The 26,801-nt window shown below is 39.0% G+C and overlaps 2 protein-coding genes and 2 pseudogenes across 7 annotated transcripts in view; 2 read left to right on the top strand and 2 right to left on the bottom strand.

Annotated features, from left to right (window-relative positions):
- Positions 1-5,598, bottom strand: part of LOC138310410 (low-density lipoprotein receptor-related protein 2-like) — a 69,349-nt gene extending 63,751 nt beyond the window's left edge. For all 3 annotated transcript variants that reach the window (XM_069251623.1, XM_069251621.1, XM_069251622.1), the window contains exons 1-5: positions 5,566-5,598; positions 3,588-3,721; positions 2,959-3,235; positions 2,437-2,565; positions 373-596 (exon numbers count right to left, since the gene is read on the bottom strand). In XM_069251623.1, the coding sequence (XP_069107724.1) occupies positions 373-596; positions 2,437-2,565; positions 2,959-3,137 (532 nt within the window). In that variant the 5' untranslated portion in view covers positions 3,138-3,235; positions 3,588-3,721; positions 5,566-5,598. The remainder of the gene's footprint in view (positions 1-372; positions 597-2,436; positions 2,566-2,958; positions 3,236-3,587; positions 3,722-5,565) is intronic.
- The window catches only part of LOC138310411 (low-density lipoprotein receptor-related protein 8-like), a 102,399-nt gene extending 78,846 nt beyond the window's left edge, over positions 1-23,553 (bottom strand). Inside the window, exons 1-5 of one of the 4 annotated variants that reach the window (XM_069251624.1) lie at positions 23,475-23,553; positions 22,115-22,169; positions 15,575-15,640; positions 6,566-6,691; positions 6,006-6,152 (exon numbers count right to left, since the gene is read on the bottom strand). In XM_069251624.1, the coding sequence (XP_069107725.1) occupies positions 6,006-6,152; positions 6,566-6,691; positions 15,575-15,640; positions 22,115-22,169; positions 23,475-23,525 (445 nt within the window). In that variant the 5' untranslated portion in view covers positions 23,526-23,553. Of the gene's footprint in view, positions 1-6,005; positions 6,250-6,565; positions 6,692-9,340; positions 10,412-15,574; positions 15,641-22,114; positions 22,170-23,474 lie in introns of those variants that run through there. The other 3 variants (XR_011206419.1, XR_011206421.1, XR_011206420.1) reach the window with 3 other exon arrangements.
- Positions 16,269-18,415, top strand: LOC138310405 (tripartite motif-containing protein 2-like; annotated as a pseudogene).
- Positions 23,554-25,112: 1,559 nt separating the features above from the next.
- Positions 25,113-26,271, top strand: LOC138310575 (uncharacterized; annotated as a pseudogene).
- The last annotated feature ends 530 nt before the right edge of the window (positions 26,272-26,801 follow it).

Here is a 26,801-nt window from a genome sequence, read left to right as displayed (position 1 = left end):
ATGAATGAGTGCACTAGGATCTTTCCCTGGAGTGTGGCTTATATGAGGACAAAAACCGAGATCAGGCGATGTTTAAAAAAAAATTTGTGATCCGCATGTAAAAGTTGTAAATATTTCTCATTGGTTAGCATTATGAGTCTTACATCTTGAATTTGCAAATATCTAAGAAAAGCTAGTGAATCTATATCTAGTTATATAAGTAAAAAAGAACCATGTCCATGTGATAGTTTTCATATACATCAAAAGAAAACACAACTATAAAACTGTTTTATAGTTGTGTTTTCTAGTGGATCAAAGTAAATGACATCACCTCTGACCTTGACCCACTAGTTCACACAGCAGGACTACCAACAGAATGACCTTTGACCTCACCTTTCCCGACGACGATGACCCTGTCTGACCCATCCAGCTTGATGGACTTGATTAGGTTTTCCTTGGAGTCGCACCAGTAAAGTCTGTCGTCCATGTGGTTATCAAGGGTTAGTCCTGTTGGTCGGCCGAGCCGTGTGAAGACCAAGACTGACCGTTCCTCACCAGTCATCCAAGCCTGTTCTATTTTTGGACTGGTGCTGCCTGCGTCTGTCCAGTACAGCAATCTGTCGAGTAACCAAATTCAAGATTTTCACCCTTTTCAAATCTTTATACTATCAAATCTGACAAAAAAAAACAATATGAAAATAGAACAAAGGGGAGATAACTCCTTTGTTGGTGGTTTTGAGTACCGTAATAATTAAGTTTAATTTGATAAGGTAAAGGAGGTAAAGAGGGGAGATAACTCCTTGTTGGTGGTTTTGAGTACCGTAATAATTAAGTTTAATTTGATAAGGTAAAGGAGGTAAAGAGGGGAGATAACTCCTTTATTGGTGGTAATGAGTACTGTTATAATTAAGTTTAATTTGATAAGGTAAAGGAGGTAAAGAGGGGAGATAACTCCTTTGTTGGTGGTAATGAGTACCGTTATAATTAAGTTTAATTTGATAAGGTAAAGGAGGTAAAGAGGGGAGATAACTCCTTGGTTGGTGGTAATGAGTACCGTTATAATTAAGTTTAATTTGATAAGGTAAAGGAGGTAAAGAGGGGAGATAACTCCTTGGTTGGTGGTAATGAGTACTGTTATAATTAAGTTTAATTTGATAAGGTAAAGGAGGTAAAGAGGGGAGATAACTCCTTTGTTGGTGGTAATGAGTACCGTAATAATTAAGTTTAATTTGATAAGGTAAAGGAGGTAAAGAGGGGAGATAACTCCTTGGTTGGTGGTCTTGAGTACCAGTAATATAAAGTTTAAAGTTGATAAGTTAGAGGGGGTAAAGAGGGGAGATAACTCCTTTGTGTTAAGTAATACTGAAGTTAAAGGTTAACAAGTTAGCTAGAGCAAGTAAAGACTAAAAGGGGAGATAACTTCTCTTGTGGTTGTAGATCAAAAGGTTGTAAGTAAAGAATGGAAAGGGAGATAACTCCATAGTAAAAAAATTGTCTATTTATTCAAGTTCAGAGTTGAAAATGATAGTTAAGGGAAACAAGAGCTGTTGGCAAAGCTCGCCTATTCAGAAGAAGTTGATGTTCAAGTATTTACTATTTAAACATGGAAATATGACAAATTAACAGACTCAAAAACCCCCTAAAGGGCCCCAAATTGGTTGTATTATCACGTTCATCATCCATACACATTAGGAAAATAAAATCATAAACATTTATGATGGCTTAAGCTTAACAATAGACAAAATAGAAACTTGCTCAAAAACTATAACATGGAAATATGACAAATTAACAGACTCAAAAAACCCCTAAAGGGCCCCAAATTTAAATTGGTTGTATTATCACGTTCAGCAACCATACACATTAGGAAAATAAAATCATAAACATTTATGATGACTTGAGCTTAAACAATTGACGAAACAGAAACTTGCTCATAAACGTTAACGTGAAATGGGACGCCAACGCTGATGCCGACGCAGACGCCGGGATGACAACATTAGCTCCCCCTATTCTTTGAATAGGCGAGCTAAAAATGTACAAATAATGTATAACAGGGAGGTAACTCATGAAGGATCAATCCTAACTTACCCCAGTTTAGGGTTGACAATGAAGGTTAAGGGAGGAAATGTACAAATAATGTATGAAGGGGAGGTAACTCCTGAAGGATCAATCCTAACTTACCCCAGTTTAGGGTTGACAATGAAGGTTAAGGGAGGAAATGTACAAATAATGTATGAAGGGGAGGTAACTCCTGAAGGATCAATCCTAACTTACCCCAGTTTAGGGTTGACAATGAAGGTTAAGGGAGGAAATGTACAAATAATGTATGAAGGGGAGGTAACTCCTGAAGGATCAATCCTAACTTACCCCAGTTTAGGGTTGACAATGAAGGTTAAGGGAGGAAATGTACAAATAATGTATGAAGGGGAGGTAACTCCTGAAGGATCAATCCTAACTTACCCCAGTTTAGGGTTGACAATTATAGCCAGAGGATGAACCAAGTCATCCCTTATCAAGGTCTTCTGGTATCGACCGTCGTCTAGGGCAACAGAGATCGTCCGCCGACTCGAATCTGTCCAATAAATATTTCTGGAAGGAACATATCAAAACACTAATAATTTCAGACAGTCAAAAATTATATAAGATTAGAAAGAGTTCACTATCTGTCCTTTACATAACACACACATTACAAACCTTGATGGAACTAAAACTTGGAGTTTAGTATAAGTTCTTTGAGTTTCAGATATTTATGAATCGAGCAAAGCCAAAACACTTTAATAAATAGAAAGCATTAAACTGTTATTAGACAACTGTATTCATTATAACGCATTGAAAATATTTAATGTTTTGCATATTTTTATTCCATGATAAAATGTTGATCAACAGAAAACATTTCAAAAACTCATCAATAGCTAATTCTTGTCTGTCATTCTGCATCTATTAATAAGTTTTTTCTTAATTTTAATTTGACTCTTGACCTACTTTGTTACCCAATCAATGGCGATCCCCTCCACCTGGGTCACATCTGCGTTTAAATCCTGGGGACGCGGCGGGCCACCATTCTTTATATCGTCAGGAATTCCAGCTCTTTCAATCTTCATCAATGATAGATCAGAAAAGTAAAGAAGGCGACGATCCACATCAACGTCTAGTGCCCCCATGTGGCGCCCCCAACTTAACGTTCCGGAGTACGCCTTTTTGTCGGGGATGACCTGTCGTACCTCATGGCCACTGGTGAAGAAGATCAACAGTTGTCCACCTGAAATGATAATAGTATCAGAGTTTGTGCACAATCTGCCACATTGTAATGAAATCTTGACTGAGAATCCAAATTCAGAATTAATTAAACAATCAAAACGTTTCAGCAAAAACTTTTGAATGTATATATAACCTAATCAGGGAGTGAGACCTGCAGGGCCCAGTTTTGTTTATAAAATTCCTTATTTATAAGGGCATTTTTTCAATTTAATAGGCCAAATGTGGTTACAAACTATGCAGAACTCTATGACAAGAAGCAATTTTTATAAAACGATGAATGGGCGCTCGATGGACTATCCCACCAAATTGTTAATTTTTGGATTTAGATTTGATCATTTTTATCGTGTACTAACCTTTGGGTTTACAGTGCGTTCCTTTGCCCTTGACGTCGTGGAATCCGTCAGTACACAGACATTTGTATGATCCCTTCACATTCTTACACACTGCTGTGTACAGTATGTTCCCCACCGAGCACACTCGTCAACGTCTGTGAAATAACAACAGTTTATACTGTACAGTAACACACAGTTACAACAAAATTGATAACCACAGTTTGTTCATAACAAAGATTCATTATACAGTAAAACAAAGTTGTTTGTTTGTTTTTTGTTTGATTAATTAATATCGTATTAACAGCCAAAGTAAAACCTGTGGGGATCAACAAAATCACTTCATAATAAGTATTAGATTGTTACATATTTATTATATATTTATTGCACTCATCAACGTCTGTGAAATAACAACGCTTCATACATGTATCAAACTCTGCTTCAATATTTCTAACCAATGTTACTGAATAGATTTTTTTATTCATGTATATAAAGCAAATGATGATCTTGAACCATAGACACAAGTTAAAAAATATATGTTAGAATAAGGGGTATACTTTGATTACCAAATCTCAGAATTTTCAGTTGTAACTCACCTTTACAAATTTTGCATCATTATTTCTAACCAATGTTTTGTAATTTGACCAATAGAAATTATTGCTTTTTATCTATAAGTATATTATATGAAGTTTATTTTAAAAACACCGAAATTCTAGTCATCAACTAAAACTTGATCACCTACACAGGATTTTCAATCTCAACTTCACAGGATTTGGTATCGTTGACCATATAACTCACCTACACAGGATTTGGTATCGTTGACCATGAACTCACCTTCACAGGATTTGGTATCATTGACTGTATAACTCACCTACACAGGATTTAGTATCGTTGACCATGAACTCACCTTCACAGGATTTGGTATCGTTGACTGTATAACTCACCTTCACAGGATTTGTGATCATTGACTGTATAACTCACCTTCACAGGATTTGGTATCATTGACTGTATAACTCACCTTCACAGGATTTGGTATCATTGACTGTATAACTCACCTTCACAGGATTTGGTATCGTTGACTGTATAACTCACCTTCACAGGATTTGGTATCATTGACTGTATAACTCACCTTCACAGGATTTGGTATCATTGACTGTATAACTCACCTTCACAGGATTTGGTATCATTGACTGTATAACTCACCTTCACAGGATTTGGTATCGTTGACTGTATAACTCACCTATCATTGACTGTATAACTCACCTTCACAGGATTTGGTATCATTGACTGTATAACTCACCTTCACAGGATTTGGTATCATTGACTGTATAACTCACCTTCACAGGATTTAGTATCATTGACTGTATAACTCACCTTCACAGGATTTAGTATCATTGACTGTATAACTCACCTTCACAGGATTTGGTATCATTGACTGTATAACTCACCTTCACAGGATTTGGTATCATTGACTGTATAACTCACCTTCACAGGATTTGGTATCGTTGACTGTATAACTCACCTTCACAGGATTTGGTATCATTGACTGTATAACTCACCTTCACAGGATTTGGTATCATTGACTGTATAACTCACCTACACATGATTTGGTATCGTTGACTGTATAACTCACCTTCACAGGATTTGGTATCATTGACTGTATAACTCACCTTCACAGGATTTGGTATCATTGACTGTATAACTCACCTTCACAGGATTTGGTATCGTTGACTGTATAACTCACCTTCACAGGATTTGGTATCATTGACTGTATAACTCACCTTCACAGGATTTGGTATCATTGACTGTATAACTCACCTTCACAGGATTTGGTATCGTTGACTGTATAACTCACCTTCACAGGATTTGGTATCGTTGACTGTATAACTCACCTTCACAGGATTTGGTATCGTTGACCATGTACTCACCTTCACAGGATTTGGTATCATTGACTGTATAACTCACCTTCACAGGATTTGGTATCGTTGACTGTATAACTCACCATCACAGGATTTAGTATCATTGACCATGAACTCACCTTCACAGGATTTAGTATCATTGACCATGAACTCACCTTCACAGGATTTGGTATCATTGACTGTATAACTCACCTTCACAGGATTTGGTATCGTTGACTGTATAACTCACCTTCACAGGATTTGGTATCGTTGACTGTATAACTCACCACCACATGATTTAGTATCGTTGACCATGAACTCACTTTCACAGGATTTGGTATTGTTGACTGTATAACTCACCTTCACAGGATTTGGTATCGTTGACTGTATAACTCACCATCACAGGATTAAGTATCATTGACCATGAACTCACCTTCACAGGATTTGGTATCATTGACTGTATAACTCACCATCACAGGATTTAGTATTATTGACTGTATAACTCACCATCACAGGATTTAGTATCATTGACTGTATAACTCACCATCACAGGATTTAGTATCATTGACCATGAACTCCCCTTCACAGGACTTGCGATCGTTGACAGCAATCTTGTACCCTTCCTGACAGGAACAGTAGTATCCACTGTCACTGAGATCTGTACAGGTCTGGGAACACCTGCCATTGTTTACTGAACAGTTCACATTTCGTGATAGTTTATCTACAACAAATTAATACCAGGTACATTAAAATGTTTACTGAACAGTTCACATTTCCTGATAGTTTATCTACAACAAATTAATACCAGGTACAATAACATGTTTACTGAACAGTTCACATTTCCTGACAGTTTATCTACAACAAATGAATTTCAGAATACCACAAACAGTTTCACAAATACATTAAAATGTTTTCACAATAGTTCACATTTACCATTCATCTTTAATTGACATATCTCAGCAAAGGGAGATAATTCATTATATATTATATATCTCAGCATCTTGTTAGAAATACTTGTTATATGCAACTGTACCTACTTCATGAACATTTTGCCAACAACTTAACAAAAAACAAATTAAACAGATGTATGCCGTTTAAACTTACGACAGTCTCGCTCGTCAGACGCATCCTCACAGTCCATGATGGCATTACACACTTTTGTAGCATCAATACATTGACGATTGACACATCGGTACTGATCTGTGGAGCACTTGGCCGGTTTAGGGGTACCTGTGTAGAGAGGTCAATGGGTCAGGCAAACCTGTCTATAAAGACCAACCATGTACAGAGGTCAGTCCAACCTGTCTGTAAAGATCAACTGTATACAGAGGTCAAGAGGTCAGTCCAACTTGTCTATAAAGACCAGCTGTGTAGAGTTGTCAGTCCAACCTGTCTATCAAGACCAACCATGTTCAGAGGTCAAGAGGTCAGGCAAACTTCTCTATAAAGACCAACTGTGTAAGCGGTCAATCCAACCTGTCTCTATTGACTAACTGTGTAGACAGGTCAAGAGGTAAGTCCAACCTGTCTATAGATACCAAATGTGTAGACAGGTCAAGAGGTAAGTCCAACCTGTCTATAGATACCAAATGTGTAGACAGGTCAAGGGTCAATCCAACCTGTCTATAAAGACTAACTGTGTAGAGAGGTCAAGAGGTCAGACAAACATGTCTGAGGTAGTTGGGTGGTGTAGCGGTTAAGTAACTAGCCTTTCACCTAGCCGGCCGGACTTCAATCCTCGGTACAGTCGTGAAAAGGTCAGGGGTCACCTGCCCGTCCACATGATTTTCCCTATCCAGTTTCCTCCAACTCCAAGACTCATCGCACGCTTAAATACAGGCCATCGAAAGTGATTTGTATAAGTTGTATAATTTGTTTCGCAATCAATGTAAAATGAATTTAAATTTTAAATTACACCTGTCTATAAAGATCAACTGTGTAGAAAGGTCAAGATGTCAATTACACCTGCCTATAAAGACCAACTTTGTGGAGAGGTCAAGAGGTCAATTAAACCTGTTTATAAAGATAAACCGTGTGGAGTGGTCAAGAGGTCAATTACACCTGTCTATAAAGACAAACTGTATGGAGAGGTTAAGAGGTCAATTAAACCTGCCTATAAAGATCAACTGTATAGAGTGGTCAAGAGGTCAGTTAAACTTGTCTATAAAGATCAAAAGTGTTGAGAGGTCAAGAGGTCAGTTAAACCTGTCTATAAAGACCAACTGTGTAGAGAGGTCAAGGAGTCAATTAAACCTGTCTATAAAGATCAACTGTGTGGAGAGGTCAAGAGGTCAATTAAACCTGTCTATAAAGACCAACTGTGTAGAGAGGTCAAGAGGTCAATTAAACCTGTCTATAAAGATCAACTGTATAGTGAGGTCAAGAGGTCAATTAAACTTGTCTATAAAGATCACATGTTGAAGAAGTCAAGAGGTCAATTAAACATGTCTATAAAGATCAACTGTGTAGAGAGGCCAAGAGGTCAATTTAACCTGTCTATAAAGATCAACTGTGGCAAGAGGTCAAGAGGTCAATTAAACCTGTCTATAAATATCAACTGTGTAGAGAGGTCAAGAGGTCAATTAAACCTGTCTATAAAGACAAACTGTGTAGAGAGGTCAGTCCCACTTGTCTATAAAGCCCAACTGTGCAGAAAGGTCAAAAGGTCAGTTAAACCTGTCTGTAAAGACCAACTGTGTAGAGATGTCAGTCAAACCTGTCTATAAAGACCAACTGAATAGATAAGTCAGTCAAACCTGTATATAATGCCCAACTGTGTAGAGAGGTCAAGAGGTCAATTAAACCTGCCTATAGAGATCAAATGTGTAGATATGTCAGTTCAACCTGTCTATAAAGACCAACTGTGTAGAGAGGTCAGTCCAACCTGTCTATAAAGACCAACTGTGTAGAGAGGTCAGTCCAACCTGTCTATAAAGACCAACTGTGCAGAGAGGTCAAGAGGTCAGTCCAACCTGTCTATAAAGACCAACTGTGCAGAGAGGTCAAGAGGTCAGTTAAACCTGTCTATAAAGATAAACTGTGTAGTGAGGTCAAGCTAACCTATCTATAAAGACCAAGTGTGTAGAGAGGTCAAGAAGTCAGTTAAACCTGTCTATAAGACCACACAATAGCCAGTAGAACTTGATCCTCTGGTAAAAATGTGTTGAAATTAGGCATTTGGGAACAAAAGTTTTATTTGTCTTGTTAAAAAGTGGTCAATATGACAGTTTTTACAGTGTAATTTCTTATTTCAGAGTAGCCATCTTATTAAAAAAATCTTTACAACAGCTGTCATTTTTATTATACAGATTTGTAAACTGATAAATACTGTAAAACATTGACTCATCTTCATGTACGATTAAGTTTTGTGTATTATGGGAGCTTTTAAGGTCACTTACATATTTTCAATCAATTTCGGTCACTTGCATATTCTTTATCAATTTCAGACTAATTCACTTGAAGATTGAATAAAAAGTAACCCCCCCCTGCCTCTGGGGTAGGACAGTGATATATTACGTGATCTAATGGCCAGTGTATGTGTTAATAAATTTAAAGTACATGTTATGTATGACACCGGTCCGATGATCAGTCTGTACTTTGGTCCAGAGATTACAGTGTTATTTCACAATCTTCACCACTACAGGTGATTTATCATCTTCCCCTAATTTTAAACGGTATACAAGTTCTTGTTTGTTTTGAATTACAATCTATTATTGCATTTTTTCAAATATTAAAATAACAAATTCTATAATCTTAATTTTTACCAAACACCAAACAATTACAAAATACTTCCACAAGTCATTGAAACAGTGCATGACCCTGTATTGACACAACCCTGGCCCAGAAAAATAATCGGTCATGATAACTTCAATTACGTACCACACATGTTCAGATTTTCGTCTGACCCATCTTTACAATCCTTGTCCGAGTCACACACCCAGCAATGACTGAGATAGCGGCCATTCACACACACAAAGTGCTCGGTGCCACAGGTGTGGTTAAGTGGCACACACGACTTGCCGTCCTCTCCTAGCTGGTCGGGGTTTGATCCCCGGTATGGGCATGAAAAGGTCACAGGTCACCTGCCCGTCCACGTGGGTTTTCTCCAGGCAATCCGGTTTCCTCCCACTCTAAGACCCCTCGCACGATTACATCCGGGCCATCGAAAGTGATTTGTATAAGTTGTATAACTTGTTTCGCAATCAATGTCAAATAAATAAAGTTTATATTAAACCTGTCTTTAAAGACCATTGACTGTGTAGAGAGGTAAAGAGGTGAATTAAACCTGTCTATAAAGACCAACTGTGTAGAGGGGTGAAGAGGTCAATTAAACCTGTCAATAAAGACCAACTGTGTAGAGAGGTCAAGAGATCAATTATACCTGTTTTAAAGACCAAGTGTGTAAAGAGGTCAAAGGGTCAATTAAACCTGTCTATAAAGACCAACTCTGTAGAGAGGTCAAGGGGTCAGTCCTACCTGTTTATAAAGACAAGCTGTGAAGAGAGGTCAAGAGATAAACAAGAGGCCCATGGGCCTTAACGGTCATCTGACTATTAGTGCAATACAACATAGTCGTTTAAAGATTTTAGCCTATTTGACCTCTGTGACCTTGATTGAAGGTCAAGGTAATTCATTTGAACAAATTCGGTAGCCCTTCATCCCAGCATTCTACATGCTCAAAATCAGTACTCTGGGCCTTCTGGTTCTTGAGAAGAAGTCATTTAAAGATTTTAGTCTATTTGCCGCACGTGACCTTAAATGAAGATCAAGGTCATTCATTTGAATAAACATGATAGCCCTTCATCCAAGCATGCTACATGCCCAATATCAGTACCCTTGGCCTTCTGGTTCTTGAGAAGAAGTCATTTAAATATTTTAGCCTATTTGACCCCCGTGACCTTGAATGAAGGTCAAGGTCATTCATTTGAACAAACTTGGTAGCCCTCATCATCCCAGCATGCTACAGGCCCAATATCAGTACCATGTGCCTTCTGGGTCTTGAAAAGAAGTTGTTTAAAGATTTTAGCCTTTTTGACCCCCATGACCTTGAATGAAGATCAAGGTCATTCATTTGAACAAACTTGGTAGCCCTTCATCCCAGCATGCTGCCTGCCCAATATCAGTACCCTGGGCCTTCTGGTTCCTGAGAAGAAGTCATTTAAAGATTTTAGCCTATTTGACCCCTGTGACCTTGAATGAAGATCAAGGTCATTCTTTGGCACAAACTTGGTAGCCCTTCATCCTAGCATGCCACAGGCCTAATATCAGGTCTCTAAACCTCTTCATTATTCACAAGATGTTGTTTAAAAGGTTATAGCCTATTTGACCCCTGTGACCTTGAATGAAGGTTAAGGTCATTTATTTGAACAAATTTGGTAGCCTTTCATCCCAGCATGTCATAGGCCTAATATCAGGTCTCTAGGCCTCTTAGTTATTCACAAGAAGTTGTTTAAAAGGATTTCAGCGTTTTTGACCCCTGTGACCTTGAATGAAGGTCAAGGTCATTCATTTGAACAAACTTGGTAGCCCTTCATCCCAGTATGTCACAGGCCAAATATGAGTACCCTGGGCCTTCCGGTTATTGAGAAGAAGTCGTTTGAATGAAAGGTTTACGCACGGCGCACGGCGGACAACGCACGGCGCACGGCGGACGGCGCAAGACGACGGACGGTGCATGATGACAATAGGTCATCCTGACCCTTTGGGTCAGATGACCTAATTAAACCTGTCTATAAAGACCAACTGTGTAGAGAGGTCAAGAGGTCAATTAAACCTGTCTATAAAGACCAACTGTGTGGAGAGGTCAAGAGGTCAATTAAACACGTCTATAAAGACCAACTGTGAAGAGAGGTCAAAGGATTAGTTCAACCTGTCTAAAAAGGCCAACTGTGTAGAGAGGTCAAGGGGTCAGTCCTACCTGTTTATAAAGACCAGCTTTGAAGAGAGGTCAAGAGATAAATAAAACTTGTCTATAAAGACCAACTGTGTAGAGAGGTCAAAAGGTCAATTAAACCTGTCTATAAAGACCAACTGTGTAGAGAGGTCAAGAGGTCAATTAAACCTGTCTATAAAGACCAACTGTGTAGAGAGGTCAAGAGGTCAATTAAACATGTCTATAAAGACCAACTGTGTGGAGAGGTCAGTTAAACCTGTATGTAAAGACCAATTGTATAGAGAGGTCAAGTGGTCAGTTAGACCTGTCTATAAGACCACCTAAGAAACCACACAATAGCCAGTAAAACTTGATACTCTGGTAAAATTGTGTTTAAATTAGACAGCATTTGGGAACAAAAGTTTTATTTGTCCTGTTAAGAAGTGGTCCATATGTCAGTTTTTACAGTGTAATTGTTTATTTCAGAAAAACCATCTTAATAAAAAAAATGGTCAATCAAATATGTTTAGCAGTAAGAGTATGAATGCATCAAAAGATCTTTACAAAGCTGTCATTTTTATTATTAGAAAAGAGTTGTAAACCCCCTTGCCTCTGGGGTAGGACAGTGATATATTACGTGATCTAATGGCCAGTGTATGTGTCAAATAATTTTCTCTAATCCAAACTTGTTGAAATTGATAAAAGTAATAAACAAGAGGCCCATGGGCCTTAACGGTCATCTGACTAATAGTACAATACAACATAGTCGTTTAAAGATCTTAGCCTATTTGACCCCTATGACCTTGAATGAAGATCAAGGTCATTCATTTGAACAAAATTGGTAGCCCTTCATCCCAGCATGCGACAGGCCTAATATCAGGTCTCTAGGCCTCTTAGTTATTCACAAGAACTTGTTTAAAGGATTTTAGCCTATTTGACCCCTTTGACCTTGAATGAAGGTCAAGGTCATTCATTTGAACAAACTTGGTAGCCCTTCATCCCAGCATGTCACAGGCCCAATATCAGTACCCTGGGCCTTCTGGTTCTTGAGAAGAAGTCGTTTAAAGATTTTAGCCTTTTTGACCCCTTTGACCCTGAATGAACGTCAAGGTCATTTATTTGAACAAACTCGGTAGCCCTTCATCCATGCATCCTACAGGCCCAATATCAGTACCCTGGGCCTTCTGGTTCTTGAGAAGAAGTCGTTTAAAGATTTTAGCCTTTTTGACCCCTTTGACCTTGAATGAAGGTCAAGGTCATTCATTTGAACAAACTTGGTAGCCCTTCATCCCAGCATGTCACAGGCCAAATATCAGTACCCTGGGCCTTCTGGTTCTCGAGAAGAAGTCGTTTAAAGATTTTAGCCTATTTGACCCCTTTGACCTTGAATGAAGGTCAAGGTCATTCATTTGAACAAACTTGGTAGCCCTTCATCCCAGCATACCACAGGCCTAATATCAGGTCTCTAGGCCTCTTAGTTATTCACAAGAAGTTGTTTAAAGGATTTTAGCCTATTTGACCCCTTTGACCTTGAATGAAGGTCAAGGTCATTCATTTGAACAAACTTGGTAGCCCTTCATCCCAGCATGTCACAGGCCCAATATCAGTACCCTGGGCCTTGTGGTTCTTGAGAAGAAGTCGTTTAAAGATTTTAGCCTTTTTGACCCCTTTGACCCTGAATGAACGTCAAGGTCATTTATTTGAACAAACTCGGTAGCCCTTCATCCATGCATCCTACAGGCCCAATATCAGTACCCTGGGCCTTCTGGTTCTTGAGAAGAAGTCGTTTAAAGATTTTAGCCTTTTTGACCCCTTTGACCTTGAATGAAGGTCAAGGTCATTCATTTGAACAAACTTGGTAGCCCTTCATCCCAGCATGTCACAGGCCCAATATCAGTACCCTGGGCCTTCTGGTTCTCGAGAAGAAGTTGTTTAAAGATTTTAGCCTATTTGACCCCTTTGACCTTGAATGAAGGTCAAGGTCATTCATTTGAACAAACTTGGTAGCCCTTCATCCCAGCATGCCACAGGCCTAATATCAGGTCTCTAGGCCTCTTAGTTATTCACAAGAAGTTGTTTAAAGGATTTTAGCCTATTTGACCCCTGTGACCTTGAATGAAGGTCAAGGTCATTTATTTGAACAAACTTGGTAGCCCTTCATCCCAGCATCCTACAGACCCAATATCAGTACCCTAGGCCTTTTGGTTCTTGAGAAGAAATCGTTTAAAGATTTTAGCCTATTTGACCCCTATGACCTTGAAAGAAGGTCAAGGTTTTTCATTTGAACAAACTTGGTAGCCCTTCATCCCAGCATTCTACAGGCCCAATATCAGGTCTCTAGGCCTCTTAGTTATTCACAAGAAGTTGTTTAAAGGATTTTAGCCTATTTGACCCCTTTGACCTTGAATGAAGGTCAAGGTCATTCATTTGAACAAACTTGGTAGCCCTTCATCCCAGCATGTCACAGGCCCAATATCAGTACCCTGGGCCTTCTGGTTCTTGAGAAGAAGTCGTTTAAAGATTTTAGCCTATTTGACCCCTTTGACCCTGAATGAACGTCAAGGTCATTTATTTGAACAAACTTGGTAGCCCTTCATCCATGCATCCTACAGGCCCAATATCAGTACCCTGGGCCTTCTGGTTCTTGAGAAGAAGTCGTTTAAAGATTTTAGCCTTTTTGACCCCTTTGACCTTGAACTTGAATGAAGGTCAAGGTCATCCATTTGAACAAACTTGGTAGCCCTTCATCCCAGCATGTCACAGGCCCAATATCAGTACCCTGGGCCTTCTGGTTCTCGAGAAGAAGTCGTTTAAAGATTTTAGCCTATTTGACCCCTTTGACCTTGAATGAAGGTCAAGGTCATTCATTTGAACAAACTTGGTAGCCCTTCATTCCAGCATGCCACAGGCCTAATATCAGGTCTCTAGGCCTCTTAGTTATTCACAAGAAGTTGTTTAAAGGATTTTAGCCTATTTGACCCCTGTGACATTGAATGAAGGTCAAGGTCATTTATTTGAACAAACTTGGTAGCCCTTCATCCCAGCATCCTACAGGCCCAAAATCAGTACCCTAGGCCTTCTGGTTCTTGAGAAGAAGTTGTTTAAAGGATTTTAGCCTATTTGACCCTGTGACCTTAAATGAAGGTCAAGGTCATTTATTTGAACAAACTTGGTAGCCCTTCATCCCAGCATCCTACAGGCCAAATATCAGTACCCTGGGCCTTCTGGTTTTTGAGAAGAAGTCGTTTAAAGATTTTAGCCTATTTGACCCCTGTGACCTTGAATGAAGGTCAAGGTCATTCATTTGAACAAACTTGGTAGCCCTTCATCCCAGCAACCTACAGGCCAAATATGAGTACCCTGGGCCTTCCGGTTATTGAGAAGAAGTCGTTTGAATGAAAAGTTTACGGACGGCGGACGGCGGACGACGGACGGCGGACGGCGCACGACGACGGACGGTGCATGATGACAATAGGTCATCACTGAACCCTTTGGGTCAGATGACCTAAAAAAAGCCTCGGGGGGTGGGGATTTCTCTGTTTGGGTCACACAGACAACTAATAAACTACCACCCTCAGTTTGCTCTAACTACATTTAACCATTTTGAGACAAAATATATTGAATATTCCATCATAGGTGACATTTTCATTTGTAGGGCGAGGGGTTACATTTTATGCAAGGGGGGTATATGTTTATAGGGGTATAAAAAGTATCCGGATACTATTTATACAGAAGTACATTTTATGTATGACACCGGTCCGATGATCAGTCTGTACTTTGGTCCAGAGATTACAGTGTTATTTCACAACCTTCACCACTACAGGTGATTTATCATCTTCCCCTACTTTTAAACGGTATACAAGTTCTTGTTTGTTTTGACTTACAATCTTCCATTGCATTTTTTCAAGTATTAGAATAAAAAAAAAATACAATCTTGATTTTTACCAAACACAAAACAATTACAAAATACTTCCACAAGTCATTGAAACAGTGCATGACCATGTATTGACACAACCCTGGCCCAGAAAAATAATCGGTCAAGATAACTTCAATTACATATGTACCACACACATGTTCAGGTTTTCGTCTGACCCATTTTTACAATCCTCATCTGAGTCACACAACCAGTGATGACTGAGACAGCGGCCGTTCCCACACACAAAGTTCTCGGTGCCACAGGTGTGGTTGTGTGGCCTCTGCTAACATCAGACCGATGTCACTACACTGACACTCCGCCTTACCGTCGGGAGCTGGGTGACAGCTGTGGACACAGCCTCCATTGTAGATCTGACAGGGGCTGGCGGTACCTGAGGATCATCAAAATAATAAATAATTACATGAGATCACAGAGGGATCTTGATGTCCATCATGTACTGATAAATCTTTATCAGTCAAAGAGATGTAATATCAATGAGAAAGTTCCCTTCAGTATTTGCCGGGGAAACAAAGGTAGCAAACTTCAATTGTCAAAAATGACTGCCAATCGGCCATGTTTTCCCCCTATTTCTCACAAAATATAATATGCACAACAAGTAACCAAGGAAAAACTGACATATGAATTAAAAGCTCTTTCTGAGAAATAGTGGTAAAACACTTTAAGTATTAACAGCCAAGATGGATGAAGGCCAAATATATGTACCCTTGACCTTTCGGTTATCGAGAAGAAGTCGTTGAATGAAAAGTTTATAAAATGATGGACTTTATAGTAATATAAATATCACGGCTTGCAAACATGATCAAAATTGACCTACTACACAATCTATGTTTGTTTTACAACTGTAGGACCAGATAAGGGAGTAACATCCGATATCATCTGGCCTCATTAGAGACAGACATTTTATCTGGTAGACGTGGACACAAGGATTGTTTATTCTGTGTGACACATATAATTAGGAGGAGAAGTAAATTTCAGATTGGCTGTGAATTTCAGAGGAAGAGAAATTTGAACAACATTGCATGAATATCATTTAGATTCTGGGGAAGACAAACTTGATTTAATCCCAGGTACCCTGTGTGTGTCATCAGTGAATGCAGTGATTATCAGGTAGTTATTTTCTTGTACTTTGAAACATTGTTTGAGGTCAATATTTAAAATCTTTATTCATACATAGAACTGAACAGGACATAGAGCAATTAACAACATCAAACGGAAATCTTTCAATTATTAATTGAATATGCAAAACATTGCACTGATTCATGTATATAATTTTCAGAAATTCAATCAAAACATTATACTGTTTCAATATATTCAATTTTCAGAAATTCAACAGACATTCAATCTTAATCACAATGGCAACAGCAAACATACCAGTTCGTACGGAAGGACAGACAACCTGTAACCATCACAAGGGGAGACAACTAGATTTGTACTGTGAAAAATGTCAAGAACCAATTTGTCCTAAATGCATTTCCACCATTCACAAACTTCATCCAATGTGTGAGCTTAGTGAAGTCACTCCTCAGAAGAAACAAGACATCAGAAACTTTATTGACAGAACAGAACAAAATGATTTGGTACAGATTGGGAAAATACATCACATCTACTGATACACTCCTCAAAGACAACGACAGCATATTTGAAAATTTGTCGCATCAAGTGAAGATACAAACAGATAAATTAAAACAAGACCTTGACAACCTTAGAGAAGAGACACTCTCACTTTATCAAAACTTAAAAGACGACAACATCAAACTCATACAGAAATACAAACAAGAACTTGAAATGTTGAACAAACAACTTAAACACCAAATGCAGAAATGTAAGACAGTACTTCAGCAAGGCTCACACATAGAAATATATGACTACAAATGTGCAATAGATTCCCGAATACATATCCCTGTCAAACCTACTTTAGATACAGTCAGCTTCAACCCAAACAATACACCTAAAGGTCACCTGGTACAAGCCTTAGGAAAAGTCACCACCTCAGGCCTAGGTCATACATCCACTGACCAGAAACGGTCAGTATCATTATCAGACGGTCAGCAACAACCCTCATCACAACAACAGTCAGAGGATAAAGGTAAGAAAGCAGTGACCAGGAAAACACTACTGACAGAGACCAAGGTGGTGGAGGAGTGGGAGTCTCCATGTTACATTAGTTCTATATGTCCTACCACTGATGACCAGGCCTGGACCAGGCAACATACAGTAAAACATTAACTCTCCTGGACAGGAAGGGCACAGTGATACAGAAGGTCACACACAAGGCTTACATCAATGACATCAGTCTATCACCAACAACACACAGATTGTGGGCCTGTGATACACAAAACAACATCCTGGAGCTGGTATCAGGACAGTTAACTCAACAATTCACAACTAAAACACGTCCTAAATGTATATATATTACAGCAAAGAACCATGTCATTGTGGGCATGTCAGGAAACGTCTCCAAATATACCACACAAGGTCAGATGGTACTCACTACAATGGCAGCAGGGACTGGGAAACCATTAGTGTGTACACCATGGAGGATCACAGAGTGTCCTGTCACTAACAATGTCGCAGTGATTGATCACAGTGATAAACGTGATGGTGGTGATGGAAACAGACATGTTGTTGTCATGGATACTGACTTCCAACAACTGTTTGTATACAGAGGTGACATCCCCAGTACATGTAAACAATCACCACAAACAGGAGGTGAACCATTTGACCCCTGTGGTATAGTGTATGATAGTCAGGGGAGCCTCATCATAGGGGATGGTAACAATAAAAATGTCGTCCTAGTGAATAAAGATGGTAAAGGACTCAGGATCCTACACACAGACAGCGACTGGGTAGTGGCTGTAGGTGTGGGTAGAGATGATTTACTGTGGACATACAATTGGGGATCGTAATAAAGATGTTACAGTACTACAAGATGTGATAAAACTACTACAGTACAGCAGGGTGTGATAGCTGTGATAAAACTACTACAGTACAGCAGGGTGTGATAGCTGTGATAAAACTACTACAGTACAGCAGGGTGTGATAGCTGTGATAAAACTACTACAGTACAGCAGGGTGTGATAGCTGTGATAAAATTACTACAGTACAGCAGGGTGTGATAGCTGTGATAAAACTACACTACAGTACAGCAGGGTGTGATAGCTGTGATAAAAACTACTACAGTACAGCAGGGTGTGATAGCTGTGATAAAACTACTACAGTACAGCAGGGTGTGATAGCTGTGATAAAAACTACTACAGTACAGCAGGGATGTGATAGCTGTGATAAAACTACTACAGTACAGCAGGGTGTGATAGCTGTGATACAGCACAGTACAGCAGGGTGTGATAGCTGTGATAAAACTACTACAGTACAGCAGGGTGTGATAGCTGTGATAAAACTACTACAGTACAGCAGGGTGTGATAGCTGTGATAAAACTACTACAGTACAGCAGGGTGTGATAGCTGTGATAAAACTACTACAGTACAACAGGGTGTGATAGCTGCGATAAAACTACTACAGTAGAGCAGAGTGTGATAGTTGTGATAAAACTACTACAGTACAGCAGGGTGTGATAGCTGTGATAAAACTACTACAGTACAGCAGGGTGTGATAGCTGTGATAAAAACTACTACAGTAGAGCAGAGTGTGTGATAGTTGTGATAAAACTATTACAGTACAGCAGGGTGTGATAGCTGTGATAAAACTACTACAGTACAGCAGGGTGTGATAGCTGTGATAAAACTACTACAGTACAGCAGGGTGTGATAGCTGTGATAAACTACTACAGTACAGCAGGGTGTGATAGCTGTGATAAAACTTTTACCGTAAAGAGATTTCTACATGTATATTTCCATCTAAACATACATAAGACATAACAGCTAGATTTTACAGTGGATAAATTCAGTGGTGTAACTAATGTTAATGATTTTCATAGCTTTATCTATGAAATCTGGTTTTCTATTACAGATCACTGAAGTAAAAATAACATGCCATAAGTTTCGCCCCATTTATAACTTGAATACATTGTTCATACAAAGGTATTAATGATTTTATTACCCTGGAATATGTGTTATTCATTCTGTAATATCAGTGAATCAAAACATTGAGCCTAAATAAGGCTTTAGTAACTTGTGATTATTGTTTCCAAGATATAAGACACAGGGAGTACCAGTTCACTACCTTTTCCCATTATTTACCATAATTTATCCTATTTTACTAAGTAATCCACATTGTACATTTCTATGTAACCGAATTCAGCATTTCCTCACCATATTTTTTAGTTTATATTTTGGATCTCTCGGACATGAAGCGTTAAACTATCTTTTTTATGAAATCTATGGTCTATATAGATACCAAAGCTTTACAGGAATAATGCACACAAGACAGTTTAATACTTACAGTGTATCTTTACATTATTTATTTATTTAGACAATGATTTAATCCATTGGATCACTATAATGTAAACAAACCTTTACACATCATCACCGTTTTTGTTTTGCAAATTTTTAGCTTACTTTTGTTAAACTTATATTTCCTAATGAAATTCAATTATAAATTTAAATATGGTACTCATAGGCAGTAATTATATATACATGTAAATACATAGAAATTAATAATTTGGGACAGCTGATCAATTATCATCAACATTGTCCATGATATAGAGACAGGATTCTTTTTATATAGATGTTTACTGCCTTTGTGAAATTGTGTAATACCTAATAAAAATTATAATCAGAATATAAATTCTGACTGATCTTGGGTTATCTTTTGAGTAATTACAAATTATGAAGCAAAGTATTCAAAAAGCAAGGACCAGACGGACCAAGAACCAGATATAACCAGGATCAGACGGACCAAGGAACAGATGGACCAAGGGCCAGATAGACCCCAGACCAGACAGACCAAGACAACAGACCAAGGAACAGACAGACCAAGGAACAGACGGACCCAGGACCAGATAAAATACCAGACCAGAGGACCAGACAGACCAAGACAGACAGACCAAGGACAGACAGACCAAGACAACGACAGGACCATGACCAAATGGACCCAGGACCAAGGACCAAGGACAGACAGACCAAGGACCAGACAGACCAAGGAACAGAGGACCAAGGACCAGACAGACCAAGGAACAGACGGACCAAGGACCAGATAAACAGGACCAGACGGACCAAGGAACAGATGGACCAAGGCCAGATAGACCAAGACCAAGGACAGACCAAGGACCAGACAGACCAAGGAACAGACAGACCAAGGAACAGACGGACCAGGACCAGATAAAGGACCAGACACAGATGGGACCAAGGACCAGACAGACCAAGGACCAGACAGACCAAGGAACAGACAGACCAAGGACCAGACAGACCAAGGAACAGACGGACCAAGGACCAGACAGACCAAGGAACAGACGGACCAAGGACCAGACAGACCAAGGAACAGACGGACCAAGGAACAGATGGACCAAGGACCAGACAGAACAAGGAAGAGATGGACCCAGCACCAGACGGACCCAGGACCAGACGGACCAAGGAATACAGACGGGCACCAAGGTACAGACGGACCCAGAAACCAGATGGACCAAGGACCAGACGGACCAAAGAATACAGACGGACCAAAGAATACACGGACCAAGGACCAGATGGACCAAGGACAGAAACACGACCCAAGGACCAGATGGACCAAGGATCAGATGAACCCAGGACCAGACGGACCAAGGAATAGACGAACCTGCAAAGACGGGATGCACCAAAGTATATAAAGACAAAAGACCAGATGGACCCAGGACCATACAGACCAAAGAATAGACGGACCAAAGAATACACGGACCAAGGACCAGATGGACCAAGGATCAGATGGACCAAGGACCAGATGAACCCAGGACCGAACGGATCAAGGAACAGACGGACCAAGGAATAGACAAACCAAGGACCAGACGGACTAAGAAACAGATGGACCCATGACCAGATGGACCCAGGACCAGACAGTCATTGGACAGGACTAGTCAAGGATCAGACATATCAGGACAAGATGGACCTAGGACCAGATAGACCTTGGACCAGACAGACACTGAACAAGACAAACATTGGATCAGATGCACTAGGACCAGATGGAACCAGGACCAGATAGACACAGAACAAGACAAACATCAATGCACCAGGACAAGATGGAACCAGGACCACATATACCAGGACTACATAACATGGACTACATGGACCAGGACCACATATACCAGGACTACATGGACCAAAGACCAGACATACCAATACATACCACGACCAGATGGGCCCAGGACCAGACGACCCAGGACCTGAGATAACCCAAGGACCAGACGGACTAAGGAACCGACGGACTAAGAATCAGATGGACCCAGGACCAGACGGTCCAAGGAATAGACGAACCTGCAAAGACCGGACGCACCAAGGTATATACCGACCAAAGACCAGATGGACCCAGGAATAGACGAACCCATGACCAGATGGACCCAGAAACAGATGAACCAAGGACCAGACAGACCAAGGACCAGACAGACCAAAGTCCAGATGGACCAAGGAATAGACGAACCTGCAAAGACCGGACGCACCAAGGTATACACCGACTAAAGACCAGATGGACCAAGGAATAGACGAAGGACGTACCAAGGTATATACCGACCAAAGACCAGATGGACCCAGGACCAGACAGATCAAGGAACAGACGGACCCATGACCAGATGGACCCAGGACCAGATGGATCAAGGAACAGACGGACCAAGAAACAGACAGACCCAAAACCAGACGGATTCAGGATCAGACGATTACACATCATTTACAGAGCACAGTGTAGAAAATCATTCCATTTGCCTACCTGAAGATGCAAGGAATCTGCCATCAGGTGAGAAACACAACACTTGTACAGCTCCCTGTCAACCAGAAAAATAACAATAAGTATCATCATATTTCAATAATAGACAACTTGATTTAATTTTAACTTATGTTTTTACAACAATTTTTAAACAATTTAATGCCAACAAAGTCTACATGTGCATCAATTCATTGCATTTTTCTGTTTGAAAGAATTATCAGAAATTCTATTTTTGTTAATAATCAAAAGATTTGAAATGTGAACCTAATGAACAGACAGACAGTAGGATGAACACACAAGCTAGAAACGGACAGACAGGGCTCCAGTATCAGAGATGAACAGACCGACAGTAGGATGGACACACAAGCCAGAAATGGACAGACAGGGCTCCAGTATCAGAGATGAACAGACCGACAGTAGGATGAACACACAAGCTAGAAATGGACAGACAACTCAGGGCTCCAGTATCAGAGATGAACAGACCGACAGTAGGATGAACACACAAGCTAGAAATGGACAGACAACTCAGGGCTCCAGTATCAGAGATGAACAGACCGACAGTAGGAAGGACAGACAAGCTAGAAACGGACAGACAGGGCTCCAGTATCAGACAGGCAGTATAGAAACAGACAGACAGGCTCCAGTATCAGAGAGACAGCATAGGAAGACAAACAAGCTAGAAATGGACAGACAACTCAGGGCTCCAGTATCAGAGATGAACAGACCGACAGTAGGAAGGACAGACAAGCTAGAAACGGACAGACAGGGCTCCAGTATCAGAGATAAACAGACAGGCAGTAGGAAGGACAGACAAGCTAGAAACAGACAGACAGGGCTCCAGTATCAGAGATAAACAGACAGGCAGTAGGAAGGACAGACAAGCTAGAAACAGACAGACAGGGCTCCAGTATCAGAGATAAACAGACAGACAGTAGGAAGGACAGACAAGCTAGAAACGGACAGACAGGGCTCCAGTATCAGAGATAAACAGACAGACAGTAGGAAGGACAGACAAGCTAGAAACGGACAGACAGGGCTCCAGTATCAGAGATAAACAGACAGGCAGTAGGAAGGACAGACAAGCTAGAAACAATACGGACAGACAGGGCTCCAGTATCAGAGATAAACAGACAGGCAGTAGGAAGGACAGACAAGCTAGAAACAGACAGACAGGGCTCCAGTATCAGAGACGAACAGACAGACAGTAGGGAGGATAGACAAGCTACAAACGGACAGACAGGGCTCCAGTATCAGAGATAAACAGACAGGCAGTAGGAAGGACAGACAAGCTAGAAACAGACAGACAGGGCTCCTGGAAGAGTATCAGAGATAAAAAGTCCTGGTCACTGACAGGTCAATTTACCTTATGTCCTGTGAGAATTCGGACACAGTTGCCGGTCAAGTTGTCCCACATTCTGACAACTCGGTCACTCGAACCTGTGGTGATGCACACTGTCAAAGAAAGGAGATAAATATCGCACAGAGCATTGAGTGGGTTTTTGTAGGGTCAGAGGTCAAAGTTTATTATTTCTGTAAGTGTAGGTCAAGGTCATACTTTCATCGACATCTGTGAGATGTCCAGCAAATATCCGCAGTGGTTGGGAGTGATCTGGTGACCAGACTCGAGCCGTTTTATCGTGTCCACACGACACAAAATAGTGACCATGGAGACTGAAGTGGACAATGGTAAAATGTTATTCAACACATAGAAAATACAGTCCAACCCAAACTTGGATAGTACAATATCCTGTTTTATACAAATATACATGTAATTGACATTTCCAGCAAATTGCATTCAATATCCTAGTTTTTATAACCTTTTAGTACGAATCGCTCAATGTATGATTTATATATGTAACAATTTATTACTCAATTCTTTTTATTTTCTAGATGAATATCGTCAATAAAACACAGGGCTTTTTTCCTCTCTTTTTGTCTATGTCATTAAGTCTCATATTAAGTTAATTAAGAGAAAAATTATCTTATTGGAAAAATGTTGTGCAAAAACCCTTTATAGCAATGAGAGTGAAGTTGAAAATGTAAATTTGCATGATTTATTAAAAGATTATGATATTTGTAAAATAGATATACAAGACGCTGATAAATTAGAAGGTCCTATTACATTAGAAGAACAGGCAAAACTTTAAATAGCATGAAAAATAATGAAAGTCCTGGTATTAATGGCTTTTTTTAAATTTTTTAAATGCTTTTGGAAATTATTAGGAATTTTTGTGGTAAGATGTATTAATTTTGGCTTTGAAAAAGGTGAACTGTCAGTTTCTCAACGTCGTGGGATTGTAACTTGTATACCTAAGGGAGATAAACCAAAGCATTTCATAAAAAATTGGAGACCAATCACTCTTCTTACTGTTATATATAAAATTGCTTCAGGAACTATTACTCGGAGAATAAGAGCTGTCTTAGACAAAATTATTGATAGGGATCAAACAGGTTTTCTTGCAGGTCGTTATATCGGGGAAAATACACGTTTAATTTATGATTTAATGAAGTATACAGAAGAAAATGATATACCGGGTATGCTATTAATGATAGATTTTCAAAAAGCCTTTGATTCAGTTTCTTGGAATTTCATCGAAAATGTTTTAAAATTCTTTGGATTTGGATTTGATATTCGAAAATGGATAAGTGTGTTTCATAAAAATGCCAGTGCTGCAATCATTCAGGGTGGGAACCTATCATCATTCTTCAATGTAGAACGAGGCTGCCGTCAGGGCGACCCTATCGCCCCATATATTTTTATCCTCTGCGCTGAAATTTTGGCTATTAAACTGCGAAACAATAAAAATGTATTGGCAGAATTCATATTATCAAATCTCTTCTTATTTCACAATTCAATTATCTCTTCATTGCACTTCCGAATCCTGATGAACATTTTCTTTCAAAAGTAAATTATATTCTTTTTGAATTCCTTTGGAACAGTAAAACAGATAAAGTTAAAAGAGAAGTTATCATCCAAGACTATTTAAATGGTGGCTTAAAAATGATCAATTTAAAAGCATTTATAGACTCATTAAAGTTGTCATGGATTCGAAGGCTTCTTCAGACCACATCTAAATGGCAACTTATTTTGAAAAATTATGTGAATATTGATTTACTTGTTAATTGCGGCAATGATTATGTGCAGAAATGTCTTAAAAATTGTAGTAACCCTTTCTGGGTAGATGTTTTTAAAGCCTGGTTCCATTTGAATTCTTTAATTGAAAAGAATAGTCTTATTATTAATGTGTTGAAATCTCCACTGTGGTTCAACGAAAATATACTCATTGGTCACAAAACAGTCTTTCTAAAGAATTTTTTTTGATAAAAAAATCTTGATTATAAACGACTTAATACCAGACCATAATACTGGAAGTTTTTACAATTTCCAGGAAATCATTCGTATATATAAGGTAAAATCTAATTTCCTTCAGTATCACAGCATTGTGTCAGCAGTTAAAAAGTTCCTATCATCCAATGAAATCCCTAATATTAAACTACCTTATCCATACATACCGATAAACATTGAATTATTCTTGAGAAATCAAAAAGGTGCTAAAGATTTTTATGATATTTTCATCAAGAGTAATACCGAGCCAACTGGTAAAAAGAAGTGGAATGAACTTTTTGATTTAGATGACACAGCATGGGCTATGATATACAAAACTCCTTTCACTGTTACAAAAAATACCAAGCTGCAGTGGCTTCAATACAGAATTAATCATCATATCCTAACTACTAACACCTTTCTCTTCAAATCACATACAGTTATGTCGCCTTTATGTTCTCTGTGCAACTCTGAGAATGAAACTATTCCACATGTACTGTGGGAATGTGGTGAAGTACAAAATTTACTAGAAAGCCTTAAAATTTTATTAGACGCCCTTTTTATCCCATTCACTTTCAATAGGCAATCGTTTATTTTTGGTCTGATATCTGAAAACCTTGATAACTGTAAAGCTGAAAATGAAATTCTCCTCATAATAAAAGAATATATCTATAAAATGCGGTGCTTTCACAAGTCACTTAACATAAATGGGCTGATTTGTGCTTTGAAACAATTTTATGATTTGCAAAAATATATTGCAAATAGTAAAGGTGAATTGGAAAAGGAAAAATTTGAAAAAGAATGGGAAACATGGGGAAAACTTTCTAAACTATAGTAGGTATTCCTCTCTTCTATAACCTCTCTCCATTGCTTCCTCAGTGTTGCTGATCCATCTTTTATAAATAAGCAGATGTAGTATTCATATATCATTAAGTTAAAGGTGTATATATTATTATTGATAGTACCATCCCTCTTTCTTCCTTCCTACTCATCCCAGATTTACCCTTTAAGCTCCCCTTTCTCAATTTCCTATCTTTTTTTTCTCTCTTTCCTCTCTATACTCTAATTTTCACGAAAAGAAATGTAATTAAAGGAGTAAGAAATGATAATTTTACTTTATAAATTATACATAATTCTCACTACAAATTTAGTGTACAAACAAACATATTCAGTGCTTCTTGAAACAGGGTTCAAGCAGACAAGAAAAGGCAATTAAATTGAGGACATTTCATAATTATACAAACCCTTTAGTTAGTTCCAAATTAGTTCAAAAATTTACATTTGTGTTGGCTTAACTCTATCTCAGACCATCTGAAAACTTAACAGCTCACAATGCCTCAATTAAAAAAAGGCCTGTCATATTAA

The sequence above is a fragment of the Argopecten irradians genome, chromosome 16 (genome assembly GCF_041381155.1).
Source record: "Argopecten irradians isolate NY chromosome 16, Ai_NY, whole genome shotgun sequence".
In the NCBI taxonomy this organism is placed as follows: Eukaryota; Metazoa; Mollusca; class Bivalvia; order Pectinida; family Pectinidae; genus Argopecten; species Argopecten irradians.
This window is presented reverse-complemented; position numbering and strand designations above follow the sequence as displayed.